Source organism: Centroberyx gerrardi, chromosome 6 (genome assembly GCF_048128805.1).
Source record: "Centroberyx gerrardi isolate f3 chromosome 6, fCenGer3.hap1.cur.20231027, whole genome shotgun sequence".
Lineage (NCBI taxonomy): Eukaryota > Metazoa > Chordata > Actinopteri > Beryciformes > Berycidae > Centroberyx > Centroberyx gerrardi.
The window spans coordinates 14,988,096-15,003,106 of record NC_136002.1 but is presented as its reverse complement, the minus strand read 5'-3'; the positions used below and the strand labels follow the sequence as shown (position 1 = coordinate 15,003,106).

Sequence of the window (15,011 nt, the reverse complement as noted above, 5' to 3'; positions counted from 1 at the left end):
TCCGTCTCTCCTCTCCCTCCGCCACTCTTCTCTGTTCCTCTCCTCCTTGTTTCTGTAATCTCCATCCATTTGTTCTCCTTCGTGGTTTTCCCATCTCATCGCTTCTCCCCCTCCTTTCCCCCCTGTAGTCTGTAGCTTCTCTGTCTAATGCTCTCCTTTTCTACTCAATTTCCTCTCTCTTTCAGTCCTCTCCTCCTCCTCCCCCTCTCCTGCATCTTTCTCCATCTTTTCCTCTCCTCTCCCCACCGCTCCCTGCTCCTTTCACCACCTTTCTTCTCCACATTCCTCTCTCTACCACCTCTCATCTCCTCCCCTTTTTCACTGTCTTCATCCCTCTTCCTTTCCTCCTGCTAATCTTCTTGGCCTGTTCATTCCCCCTATTCTTGCCCCAGGTTAGTCGGACACTGAGTAACACGCTGTAGAGTCACTGAGTTGTCAGTGTGTCAATGTATTGTTCATTCAGGCTCCTGCAGGCTGAAATATTGTGCGTTTGGTCCTTTGGGTCCCTGTGTACATCATGAGGGAACATTATGCACACATACACACACGCACACACCGTGAAAACACACAAACACACAGGCGAAACATAATGACAGTATTTCCCCTTTGGCCTTCTGAGCACATAGTGAATGAACACCAAAGGGCTGAAAGAGAGCACAGTAATAAAGATGACCTTCTTATCCATGCAAAACAGATGTGTCACATGAGCTGGATATCTTTAGCTCGCAAACGTTTTTGTTATGTTTGGGATCTCCTGGCAGACCGTGGCATGTGCCGTGTGCTTGTGAAGATGTGGGTTTGAATTTGGTGTTGCTCACAACTTTTCATACACGCCAACTTCCTTCGCTCTCACTTGCTCTCATCGTTCCTGCCTCTCTCCACAGCAGCTGAAATGCAATAAAACTGATCTTTTTTTTTTTTAATTTAAGGTATTTTTGGATGCAGCACTCCCATGCTACTCTAATGAAGACTTGTGTTTTGCTGTTTTCCCTCCATAATTTCATGCTTTTTTTTTGCATTGTTGCTCTCTCTCTCTCTCTCTCTCTCTCTCTCTCTCTCTCTTTCTCTCTTGCTTGCTCGCTCCCTCTCTCCCTTTCTCTCTTTCATACTCCCCCCATAAGGCTCAATATCTTCATGGACATTGGTTGCCCTCTTGTGGTTCCCATGGGACCTTACAGCTGGGTTTTATGCCTATTTGCATGCACATCAATACACCTTCCATAAACATATATATATATATATATGTACATATATCTGTATTTGAAATTATTTCTATTCATGGTCACACAGTGCTCGCTATAGATTGTTTCCAAGATTATTATTTATAATTCCAGGTATTAATGGTATAGAGCAGGTTTCCACACTTTTTCATTCTATGGCCGCCCAGATGGGTTCACATTAGGCCACAGACCTCTGTTTGATATGTTCGGATATGAATTAGTACAGACAACTGTACTGTAGGTGGAGAGTTGGGGAGAATGGGGAGAATGAAACCTCCGATCAGAATAGACATGCTTATATCACTGACCTAACTTCAAATGAATTAAGTACTAGTAAAATTAACCTTTTCCTCCCTGGAAGCCCCGCAAGGACCCCTGATGGTCCCTGGAAACCCACTTTGGGAAGTACTGCCATGTCTGAATTGCTAGATGGTTTCCCAATAGGCTTATTTTGGGAGCCGGAGAGACCTTGGTCTCTTGGCTTCCCAAAATAAGCCTATAAGCCAAGAGACCTTGGTCTCTTGGCTGTTCCAACATGCAGACTGAAGTCAAAAGGTGATAAAGCTTTTGCAGCAATGGCACCTAGACTGTGGAACAGTCTGCCTCCCATTGTAAGATTGTCTGAATCCGTTACTACTTTTAAATCACGTCTCAAGACACATTTTTATGGTTTGGCTTTTAACTGATTCTACTTCTGTGTTTCTGTCTGTTTCTATTTTCTCTGTAAAGCACTTTGTAAACTCTGTTTTTTGAAAAGTGCTATATAAATAAAGTTTATTATTATTATTATTATTATTTGCTTACTAGTTCAGTGTAGTAAGATAACGTTTGTGAGTGATGTGTAGTGATTTGACTCTAACGAAAAACTACTTTAGTAGGCATATTCTTATAATATTCATATAGTGACTTATAGTGTGTTTGTGGTACTGAGTTTCTAATTACGTTTTCTGATATATATTTTTTTTAATCTCCTTTTGTAGTACTATAATATTCCTATAATCTTCCTTTAAAGACTTGTAATTGTGATAGTTGTGTAGCATCCTTTACTAAATTTACTGTAGGATTACTAGGCTATAGCCAAGTTTCCTTTTGGGAAGAAGTAAGAAATGAGTGAATAGTTAAGTGACTGGTGAGTGAGCATGAAACCAGACTGGACTGCCCTCTATTGCAGTGGTCACATGACGGCCGTACGGAAGTTTTTTAGAGGATTTGTCTATTTAGCTGCGTCAAGTCAGCCCAGACAGCCAGAGCAAGGCCGGGAATAAGGTGGTCCCAGCCTTCAAAATAAAACGCTGCAACAGATGAACGTCGATTTATTTTGAAAGTTGTGACAGGAAGTAATATGTTTACTCTGTTTGGCATGACACTGGTTGTGTATATTATGTACCGACTTCTTGCTACTGCTGCTGCTTTTCAGGCGTGAGAAAAATGTTATTCGCCAGCTCGCGTCGGAGTTGTCAGCAGTAATTCCAATTGAAACACAAAACTGCACTAGCCGGTGACTCGGACAGTTGCAAAGAATCGAAAAGGTAAGGAAACTGAAAGATTTTGAAGCTCTTTTCGAGAGAAACTTCATTAAACCTGAGCAACTAATAAGAATGAGCAAAACTAATACCATAACAAACACAGTTTAGTTAGAGAAAGTTGTTGCCTAGGTTACATAACGTTAACTTTAATGCAACGACCGTTACTTTGACCTGTTGCGTTGAGAATAAATAAACTCACCATCGTTGTTCACAAAATAGGAAACATTTTTCTGAATCAACTTTTGAGTCCGGTTCTGCTTTTAGTAAACGAATGTAGCATAAATGAGGAGGAGGAAATCATTATCGGCTTTCAATCGGTTAAATGTTGTGTTTCGTTGTTTTTCTCAGCTGCTACAGGCTGCTCTTTCTTTCTCCGCTGACTAGCTAAAGGAGAATGGAAATGGACTGCCGACGGGGTTGTTTATCCCCACAGGAATTCAGTGTTTTTAATCGGGTGTCACGGATGATTTGACCATTAAATTGTGATTTTTCTGAACTGAATTGATTACTTTACTCGTCCCCGCCTGTCTGAAGAAACCTAAGAGATTATTCTCACATCATGATTTGTGAACTGTCTCTTAGCAGGTGGACTTTTGACAGGTGGTCATTTTTAGAGAGATCATTTTTCCAGATTGCCTACTTCTAACAAAGACCATGTCGATCACACAGACCCACTCATTTATAATGAAGGTTGTTGTTTTCACCCACATTACTCTCTCCTTTTGCCCTGACCGTTTAAACCAATCCATGGCTATACTTACTGGTGGGTTCATAGAAGGTGATAGGGGCAGTGATGGGTAGTGATCAATAATGAAACTCTACGAATCCCCTGAATGATGCTGTGTGTGTGTGTGTGTGTGTGTGCGTGTGTGTGTGTGTGTGTGTGTGAGAGAGAGAGATAGACTATCAGCATCAAGGGAAACTGTGATAGTGTGAATGTTTTTTTCTTTTCTGCAGTTGTTTCCTCTTTTAGTAGGCTACTAATGTAGTAACATTTTGGGCTTGTAGGTTAGACCCCTAAAAATAGGGTACATTTTGCTTGATTAGTTTGCTCAGCAGACCCTAAATGTTATTCTGGTGGATGCAAGATTTAGTCAAGAGTTGTGTCAGTAAACGAGTCAATGGGCTGGCATAGTAGTAGCGCTCCAGAACAATAAAAATAATGTGGCTGGTCTGAGCAAACAGAAATTCTTCAGCTGCACAGCACAGGTCCCACGGTCACAAAAACTCTGTAGCGTTGTCAAGGAAACTTGATGGTTTTATCATTATTGTCTTTACCAGAGATCTTGAGCAGGGTGTAGGACTTGGCAGGGCCAAGTGAATGCTTTTAGAGCATGGATCAAAAACCCTGTTTGTTTATTTGAAGAGCTACCAACTCATCACTGCTGGCAGCAAGACAAAAAAGTACCACAGAAATGTTCTGGGCGAAAGGGAGTTACATAAATAGGACTATTAAGGAGTACGCACCTACTGGCCCTGTTTTGTGCTGTAGTGGAAACAACTAATGAGTAAGGCCCCGACTGAACCCTTTTGGCCCTTAAGTGGACACTGGGCTGCTACATACTCTAGTGTTACAGGATGCCAATCATCCTGGCAAGTACTATAGCCTCCTCTCTCTAGTCTTGAACCCACAGTTCTTGTGTCTACCAGTATAATAGACAACCACGCTACCTGTTGAGCCAATTCAAATTCACACTGCTGAGTAAGATTAAGGATGGTATTTCCACCAGGGATGTAGGGATGTGAGCTTATCTGACTTCTTCATCCCTGTTACACTAGAATGACTCCTTGGATGGACTGATGCAGGAGATTTTTGTCAAGTTATAACCAAAGTCCTTTGTCCTTGCTTCAGGCCTTAAACATTATACTGCCTATTGACCTCTCTTTTCTACCCCCCCCCCCCCTCTCTCTCCCTCTCTCTCTCTGTCTCCCTCTCTTTTTCTCATACACTCATATGATTACTCGCCACTGAGTCACTCCATAATGAGCTGAGAGGAGGAACTCACTGATTCAGAGGACACATGGAGCAGTCTGGGACTGCAGTCATGATAAAGGGTTATAAATCACGGAGCCCAATGACGAGCGCAGTTGTGAGAGAAGTCCTAACCAGAGGCTGTGATTATATTGACTTATATTGTAGTCATAAATTCTGCATCAAGATCCTCTAAATTTTCATGAGAGTATGAGAGAGAATGTAGTTTGGTGATGAGTTTGTGCTTCTTGTCAAAATGAGATTGGATTGATGACGAGGACTCAAAGGAAAAAAAAAAAATCTTTCAGTGGAGTGGGCAGCCCACCCTCTTCTAGTTTATAGATTAGTCTTTGGCACATTATATTTTTCAACCTTTTCAGCCCAAACAAGTGCTTGTAGCATTACCCTGATTCCATGCGTGCACAGATTCACAGGAAAAATGTCAGTAACCCATTTTGGGTCCCGACCCATAGCTTAAGACACATTGGTGCAGCGAGGCAGCAAATGAGGAGAGACAGAAAACACAGCATGGGCAGGGCCAAACCTATTCTCTTGTATGTGGTGTGAACAGTTTGGACTTACAGTAATGACAGCTGACGTTGTCCACCGCCATGTGAAGAAAATATCGTGACCCTGGGAGACCTAAAGAAGTTCCATACCCATCAGTGTCAAAACATTGTTTTTTGATGTAGGCCTACGAGTTCACCCATAGGTTCAGCTCTATTTGTAGACTTATTATGGGATGTGTCCTAGGTTAAATGTGGTAGTTTGTAGTGGGTTGCCATGGTAAACGTAAAAACATCCTCCTGTGAAATGTTGCACCCTGAATGGGGGGATTCGAGTGCACACACACGCGCACACACACTAGAGGAGATTGTCAGTACACATTTCTTTACTGGCAGGTCTGAGTCACTATTCACTTCTAATTGAAAGTGGGCTGAAAGCAGCAGTGTGTATGGTGGTGGGTGTATGAGTCATGTCCCTCGTGAGTGTGCTGGTGTGTGTGTTTTTTTTGTACAGCTATTCTTATGAGGACAACACCTTGATAGAAATCTGAGGAAAATCCCTCAAAAGCAGGGTGTTTTATAGGTGACTTTGAAAAGGTTAAGGGATTAGGTTGATGATAAGGTAAGGGTATTCTGTAGTTAGGGGTAGCGGGTCGAGAATGAATCGAAGTCAGTGGAACGTCCTTTGATGGAGAATTTCACTTCTTGCTTATCGTACTGACATTTTGACACGATATGAGAGTTAGGCTATTCTTCCTGCGCGGGCTCTCTCTCTCTCTGCCTCTTAATGTAAATGCTAACTATAGAAGAATATACTATAGATAGTATAGTAGAATAGAAAATGCAGTAAAAGATAAACACAAGAAAATGTAGTAGTGGAGTATGCTGATGCTAAATTATTATTTATTTTTTTAACTCATCATCTCAGGCGGTGGCACATAAAGATGTACTGGGTGGCATTAACTGCTTCACACACCGTCAAGATTCTCAATTTATTCTGTTCATCTAGAAATGAGAAAATCTCTATTGGAAAACTTGTAGAAATCGAGTCCTCTGATCTTTTCACAGTTAAGGAGGGAGTCTCTCTCTCTCTGCCTCTTTCTTTTCTATTTCCTTTACAATGGGTTTTTTAAGTCCAGATCACTTAGACTTTGTGTATTCTGTTCATTCTTAGTCTATTAGTGTGTGTGTGTGTGTGTGTGTGTGTTAAGTAATGAAGGCAGTCAGAAAACATTTCCTTTCAGTTTAACCTCTGTGTGAGACGTGTAAAAGGAAAATTGTAACTTGTTGTAGATGTCTGAGCTTTGCCCAAGACTGCGGAGTATGGAGCAATGCAGAATATAGATCTGTAATATTGTTGAGCATTAATTTGTCACATAGACAGACAAAAAAAACATGTAAGAGAGAGGTTAGTACATACCATTAGGTGCAATAAATAAGGGTAAACTTAGCTTGGATGCTAAGGGTCCTTAAATTACAGTAGCTTGTACCATAGCGGCCTCGTAGTGTTACATACACATCATCAATATAATCTCCGTCATCAAAATCACCATCCTAACAATCATCACAACATCCGCAGGCCAGTAAACACAGCTAAAGGTCATCATCGTCATTCTCATCACCACCCTGTATTTGACAAATATAAAAACTAGTTTAATATAAATGAAATCATCCAGGATCTCAAGATAAAGTCAGAGGCTTATTTCCCCTTTCTTCCTCGTGATGTAAAGATGGCAAGCCTGATTGGCATAGTATGTTCGACATTAGTGGTAATGTGAGAAACACTTCACAGTCATGATCGTACAATTCAGACAATTCATGTCTCAATTGTCTTAAGGCTTAAGAACCCAACTTGTCCTCATCTACACCTCCTGATATTTCGTACAGTCAGTGTAGGTTATTATATTATCACGTACACACTCCTGGTCATCCAGCAATATCTGCATTTAGGTGATATATCCTCCACAAGAAAGTAGCTGAAGACTCCTGCAGACAGTAGAATTGGAGTAAAGTTCACAATCATGAATCCCCATGGTAACAAATAACCTAGTAATGAGTAAGGGACAAAAAAACAAGGCTAATAACTACAAGGATCAGGTGCAAATGTGGTAACAAACACAGTGGCATAACATGGCTGAATAAAGCCACATTAGCACATTAGCATGAACTATACTGTTGTCACTAATATTATGAACTTTATTTAGCATAAAATATATTTTTACGCTTAAAAGGATGAATTTCCTTTTTCAGACCACAACCTGACAATATAGCTTCATTGTAACTTTTTAGCCTTGTTACTTTTCTTACGTGTTGATCCATATGTATTCACTAACGGAAGTCTCTCTCTCACACACACATGTAGACATAATCTTTTTGTCATAATGTGTGGGTGTATGCAAGAGGGGGAGCAGGAGGGGAGGCCGGTCATGCTTCTCTGGTGTGAATAATGTGCTGAACTGTTGCTTTGGTGTCACAACAATGTGTTACATGTGGCGAGAGAGAGAAAGAGAGACTATGCAGTGGTCTTTAGGCATGTGCTGTAAACAAACACATAGTGTTGGGTAGTAGCCTAAATATTTCCTGTTGCATTTTGGTATTGTGGCAGTGTTCATCTTAGCCTTCACTGACCTGAATTGGAGAGGTAGGGAGACAGAAAGAGAGAGATGGAGACAGACAGAGAGACAGATGCAGAGAGACAAAGAGAAGAAAGTGAGGAAAAGACAGGGTGAGAGAGAAGGGTAATGGTGGACTTTGAGAGTGAGGGCATTGACATTAGGTAGAGTTGAGTCTGACTGCAGCCAGCACTGATCAGTGTAAACAAAATGCAACATCCTGGCTGTGTGTGTGTGTGTGTGTGTGTGTGTGTGTGTGTGTGTGTGTGTGTGTGTGTGTGTGTGTGTGTGTGTAATTGAAAGGGGATATGAGGCCTGAAACACCTACATCTCTGAGAACAATATCCTTAGGTGAATACTTGTATTAGAGTGTGTGACCAGACTCGAAGAGCTGGCCCCCACCATGCGTTTCCTTCCCTCTTCTCAGTGTGTGTGTGTGTGTGTGTGTGTGTGTGTGTGTGTGTGTGTGTGTGTGTGTGTGTGTGTGTGCTCGCCTAGGCAACAGAATGCTCCATTGTTAAGGCAACACAGAGACCCTGTTATTGGCAGCCTTCTGAGAGGGAGGGGGGATGGAGGAGGGAGGGAGAGCGAGAGTTAGAGATGGAGAGAGTGGGGAGATAAATGAATTGAAACGACAAGAGAGCAAAATGCTGGTCTGACACTGCAGAAAATGAAAAAAAAAGGGCTGGAAAAAAGGGAGTCAGCAGTTGCGGAACGATTACACCGTGCGTATAAAACTTGTGGAACACCAGCTCTTTCCATGAAATAGACTTACCAGGTGAATATCCAAGTGAAAACTACGATCCCTTTGTTGATTTCACCTGTTAAATCCAACTTCAGTCACTGGGGAGAGATATAGATGAAAAGGGAGGAAACGAAGATTGTGCAAAAGGGGGTATTAGTGGGGTGTGACATCAGTGCGTTTAATGTTTTGTACACTGAGTGTATTTCAAACGGAACTGTTTTTCTCCATTTGTCACACACTCTTACCCTGTGTCTTTTATGTTCTCCATTACCTTGCCACAATCTTTTAGTTCTCAATGTTTCTCTCTCTTTCCTCCTCTGTCTTATTATCTTTCTGTAGCGCACTTGCACACATATTAAAAGACACTCACAGCAACACACACACACGAGCACACACACATACAGACCACACAAGGCTGATTAAGGGTTTTTCTGGACCAAAGTGCTGAAGTAAAAATTTGTTCTTGGTCAAAGATGCTGAGGCCTGTCAGTTGACTGTGTGTGTGTGTGTGTGTGTGTGTGTGTGTGTGTATCCATTTATCAATTCAGATGTCATTTTTTCCACTCAGTGCAGTCTGTGAGTAACTGTCCGATGATGACTGAACAGCAATCAGACTATATTTCATCTAGTAAAGTTTTTGCTGTTTTGTCTTCTGAGTTCCTCAATTCAAAAATAGGAACTGCATTTGATCATAGAGAGAGAGAGAGAGAGAGAGAGAGAGAGAGAGAGAGAGAAGAAAGAGAGAGAGATTCAGACTGTCCTTGTGCCCTGTGGTCTCTGACCTGTTAGAGGAAACATTTGACAGGAAATGAATTGCACTTATTTCAACACATACACACACACACACACACACACACACACACACGTGCATACCTTCTTGGGGTATTGTTTCGTGGAATAGAGTGTGGGTGCTCGACCTCCACAACTTCCAACTTCCAGTCCCCTAATGAAACCAGATTAAAGTAAGGTTTTTAAAAATACTTTTCTGTTCCTAAGCAGACAACTAATGTGGCAGTGTAGCCTACTATAGATTTAATTGAAAGAAGATGAATATGAAGTGAAATAATAGACAGTCCGCTTTTGTTTTTATATTGTAATGAAGTCTTTATTCGCCTGCATGCTAACCATGTTAACACAATGACAATAGTTTCATGAAAACTTTAACTCATTGTAACAGTGCACTTTAAACTGTTTTGTATGACATTTAAAGCAAAATCTAAATAACAGTAAACTAGATACGATGTTTATTGGCCTGTTTCCAGATGGAAAGTCCAGTTCAGACAGTGTAGTGGGTTCTTGATAATGAGCAGATGCTCAAAGTAAGCCAACTAACTATTAATATCATTGCCAATGCCATTAAGACTAGGATTAGGCTAGTTAGACTATTTTAACCAGCCTTAAACAGACCAATTATCCAACTTGAATATTGGCTGTCAATCTGTCTTTATGAAGAAAAATAACTTCAAGCAAATGACTTAATTTTGTGTCTTGATGTGCCTCTGTTAAATTACAGTTTCCCATTAGCTGAAATTTGGACCCAATGAAGCAGATCTGTAGAGGGCAATGAGTATGACATTTAGTGGTTGTGATCATAGTGTAAACTGTGTCAGCAGTTTTCAGGAACTAAAAGTATCTAGCTGTAGCAGTAGTTCTCAAACAGTTTGGTGAGGAATATTAGTGTAATATGTTTGGCAAAATTGTTGCTAAATTGTTGCCAAACAAATAGGCTATATAGTTTTTCATTTAGTAATTTTCCTAGCATCCATAGTTAATAAAATAACCAAGTTGAAGAAATGTGAAGTTTCTTCATGAGTAGATAACTGGTAAAGTGTGTGTGTGTGTGTGTGTGTGTGTGTGTGTGTGTGTGTGTGTGTGTGTTGGGGAAAGACCAAGTATGTGATCAGTGTTGGTGGCACTGTGTTGGAAACCAGCAGCTTTTCCTGTGGCCAAAGGTATGAGGCAAAGAGATTGAGCAAAGTTAAGAGGGCTCTATAATAGGAATTCAAATTTTCCTTTTTGTATATAGCCTATATGCAGTGAGTATATGACTAATAATTTTTACAGTAATTAGCTCACTTTCAACACTTTCAGATACAAAGTTAATGCAAAATTATTGCATTTTCAAATATAATTTTTACAGACATTTTCGTTACAACTGGACATTTTCGTTACAACTGGACAATTGTCCTTGTTCGGCACACTTTCCTAAGCTATTGCCTACAATCAGGCAGGTTTGCATCATGTGAATCAGGGGAGCTGGTACTGTCTTCTGACTGCTAATCAGAGCCCAATAGTGTGACTGTTCAGCATGTGAGAACTTCATTTTATAACACATACTGCATTAGAAAACCAATAGCCTAGACTTAAAGTGTATAATATGGGACCCTTTTAAATGCTAAGAGATGGCTAAAAGTAGGAGATGGGGAAATGCGAGGGAAGCTGATTTTGAATCCACCCTTACCACATTCAAGTGTGTGTGATAATTGAGTCAGTGTGAACAAGCATGTGTGTGCTAATGCTTGTTGTGTCAGTTACACTTCCTTACATAGTGGCCTGTTTCGTAACAGTGTTACAGTAGTGAGTGTGTGCTCAATACTCCTAAAGTTATATGTACTACATATGTATAAATAACACTGTGTATATCTGACAGTTTTCATGTTTATTAAGCACTGAGATGCTAGTCATATAGAGCTGAAAATCAAAAGGCCCCATATGTATAACATATCTTAGAATAGGAGTGCAGATCTGACTTAAATTATACTGAAATTTAACCTGGTCATGACCTGAGCAGTGATCTTAGCTCAGTATTCTCTATAAGGACCAGTCTTAGGTTTGTGAACACAGGTCCAGATTGTTTTTTTGTTCTTGTTGTGTGTGTTCAAGCTGTGTATAAAGCCAAAATGGAGCACAAGCTCTATTGAAAAGGGCTGTGCTGATCAAAATGACCAAACTGTCAATGTCAAGTAATTTACAGAACTTCCTCTTTTACAGAGGGGAGAGTCCTCCCTAACAGTGCATCTTATCACACATAATTTACTGTAGGCAGGGAGAAGCAAAGAGATAGACACATAAAGCCAGATAAAGCACATGCACCCTGCTGGTGAGAGTCAGTGGGTCAAGTGCATAAAGATGGCCACCGCCAGCAATTGGCTAATGTCACCATCCAACACACAAACAGTAGCCTATTTATTATGGTTTCTAAACCATAAAGTAGGTCATTTGCATGGCAAAATCCCAATTATTTAACTAGCCTAAATATTTGATCCCAATTATTAATCCCAATTATTTGTCTTGGTTTCAGGAAAATACCAATACCACTTTTAGGAACTAAAACAATGTTTTCACGTTCAGAGAGGGATTTCCCTCTCCAACTTTGGGCTGATCCATACTTTTCCACTTCGCTCATCGCTCCGTTTTTCCAAAGATTGTCAATGTAAGGTTTCTCTCTTTGTCTCCCACCGGAGCTACCATGCTTCTTCATCTAAACTTTCATTTTGGTCACATGGGTGCATGATGGACATTCAAAGGTTGTGATTGGTTACGCATTATGGAAGTGCTGGATATACCACACTGAAACTTTCAGGGGAATTGAAAACATAACAGACAGTATGGCTGAATTACATGATTATTAATCGTGGAAACATAAAATCGCACTATACGAATATCTATTATTAATTTAGGTGCCATCTTTTTGCATTTGGTCCAGTTACAGTAACAGAAAGACATGGGGTAGACTAGTATGATTGCCAGGGAAAGTAGTCATGTAATGTGACTGCATGGCTTTAAATCCCAGTTTAGGGGCTGAAGGGTGGCATAGTGAGTAGGGAGATCGTCCTTCAACTGGAGGACCTGGATTCACTCCCCACTGTTGGCAAGCATCTGCCCTGCTGAAGTGTCCTTGAGCACGACACTCAGTCCCTACCAGCTCCAGGGGCGCTGCACTGTAGCCGAACCTGCACTCTGTACTCCCATGGAGGAGGGCAATCGAAAAGAGAATTTTCACTTGGGGATCAATAGAGTCGCACACAATTAGGGATACAGTGATTTATAGCTGTAAGCATTTTAGAAGCTTTGACATTGACATTGTGCCTGTCAAACTTCTCATGAGAATGAATCATTGTTTGTGTGGGGGCTACATTAGCTCACGGAGATGAGACAACATCCCAGCCTTATATCCACCAAAAAGCGCCTTAATTGAGCAATATGTTTTCAATATAGTAGTACATGTTTTCTTTGCAGGACCAAACAATATTTTATGATAATAAAATACAGTAAAAATGTATAGAATTCTCTTTTGATTTTCCCCATCCTTAGTTTTGTAAAAATGAAATCACCACATAATAGTCATTTTTTTTTTTTTTATCAAAATCTCACACTGTTGCATCCCTACACACAGTCACTGACGTTGTTAGTCTGTCACACAATTTTCTCCTATTTAGCCTACTATATAGCATCACTGAACTGCCTATAGGAAAACTATTAAGGTAGTAAATAGCCCATATGTAAAAAAAAATAATTTGTAAAATCCAGGTCACAAATGCAGAAAGTATCCTAGAATAGGAATTCTAATCTGAGAGAATGAAGTTTAATATGGTAATGATATCTGATCAATAGCATCCTTCTCCTTCATTGGTTCCCAGCATTACTTATGTACGTATTCATGTTCTCTCTTCCACAGGTTGTGTGAGCCATGATCTGAAGTGTGAAGTCTGAATTCTCTCTGCGCACGTGGACATACACTCACACGCTGCACTCACACACACACAAATCATGTCGCAGTCCGACTTGTGTGTATCTGTGTGGGACTGGCTGTGTGTACTTCGTCTAGAACAGTATTCCGAGGCGTTCCGAGATGCCGGGCTGGCGACGTTACGAGAATGTCGGAATCTGACGTCGGATCAGCTGGAGAGGATGGGAATCACCCTGCCAGGACACCGGAGACGCATCCTGGCCAGCCTGCACAAAACGCACCTCGGACACCCCGACACACATGCCCCGACACAATCCGACGCACACTCTGAGAGAGCAGAGGGAGAGCAAGGAGAGGGAGAGGTGGTCTATTCAAAACCGTTGAAGAGAGAGAGACCTGTGCCTGTCCCAGTGGGAGAGCGACCCGTCCCGAAGGAAAGGGAGAAAAGAGAAGGAGACGGAGAGGCAGCGAGGCCTACACCCAGAGAGAGGGAGAAACCGGTCCCCAGGGAGAGGATAGTGTCCAGGATGAAGGAGGAAAGCGGAGAAGGAGGAGAGAGGATGCCAGTCCTTAAAGAAAGACCAGCAGCACCCGGAGGGGGAAAAGAGGGAGAGCGGGATGGAGGGATAGATGGAGAGAGGGAGAGGCCGGTGCCTAAAGAGAGGACTAAGTATCGCTCTACTCCCCCTGCAGATTCTCACCCCAACCCCCTCTTCCTTCCCACCTCCGACCCCCCCTTACCCCCGATCCCCCCGCGCAGCACCCCGAACTGCCCGCCGCAGCGCTTCACGTCCGCCCTCAGCCCCTCGTCCCCCGTTCGCACTCCTACCTCACCCAAACTGGGCAGCCGTGCGGCTCAGACCCCAGTCATACCGAGTAGATCCCCGCCCCAGAGCTCCACCCCTACCCACACCCCCACACACACACCTCTCCACCCTCCCAGTTTCCCCTCCTCCCAAACTCGGCCCGAGACACTAGCTTTTCAACAGGGGGGTAGTGATGGAGGGAGAAAAACTTCACCCATCTCCCCTACCGCCTCCCTCTCTTCCTCTTCCTCTTCCTCCTTCTCTTCCTCCTCTTCCTCCTCCTCAGCTGAGACCAACGAAGACAGAAGTGCCCCACCTCTGCCCCCAAAAGTAGGGGCGGGACCTAAAGGCCCTCCACCAGTCCCACGACGGCTTCCCATACAGCCTGCCAGGACTACAACCTCTCACAGGTAAGATTGGTTATTAAATGGACATTGACACCGCCCCAGTTATTATCTGTAGTTTCTAATTAGAGTGTTGTTTGTTTGTAGCTTGCTATCGGGTTCTCTTTCAGAATCCACTGTGTGTAAAGTGTGTTTGTCTGTGTGTGTGTGTGTGTGTGTGTGTGTGTGTGTGTGTGTGTGTCTGTGTATGAGTGTGAACTTGTAGAGAGAGAGAGAGAGAGAGAAGAGTGTGTGAAGGGTGTTTGTCATTGCGAGTTTTATCTCAGAGTAATATGCTCTTTCTCTGAGTGTGATGATATTTCATTGATGGCAAAATGACTCACTGTCAATGATGTTTGTGTGAGAGAGAAAGAGAGAGAGAGAGACAATTTATTTAATGGAAAGTAGTCAAGAATCTCAACCCTCTGGAATTGTATTATTAGTTTTTAGTGGATAATGCTGCCATCTATTGGGCAAAATTGTAAAATGCATCCCCAATCAATTTGACTAGTAGCTGAGATATAAAAAAAAGTGTGATTGGTGACTCTTTA

At 41.9% G+C, this 15,011-nt stretch overlaps 1 protein-coding gene across 1 annotated transcript; it reads left to right on the top strand.

The window, feature by feature from the left end:
• Positions 1 to 2,671: 2,671 nt before the first annotated feature.
• On the top strand, positions 2,672 to 14,491 carry LOC139931613 (uncharacterized). Its single transcript, XM_078284262.1, has 2 exons — positions 2,672 to 2,749; positions 13,260 to 14,491. The coding sequence occupies exon 2, from the start codon at positions 13,352 to 13,354 to the stop codon at positions 14,489 to 14,491; it is 1,140 nt and encodes a 379-aa protein (XP_078140388.1). The 5' UTR covers positions 2,672 to 2,749; positions 13,260 to 13,351.
• The last annotated feature ends 520 nt before the right edge of the window (positions 14,492 to 15,011 follow it).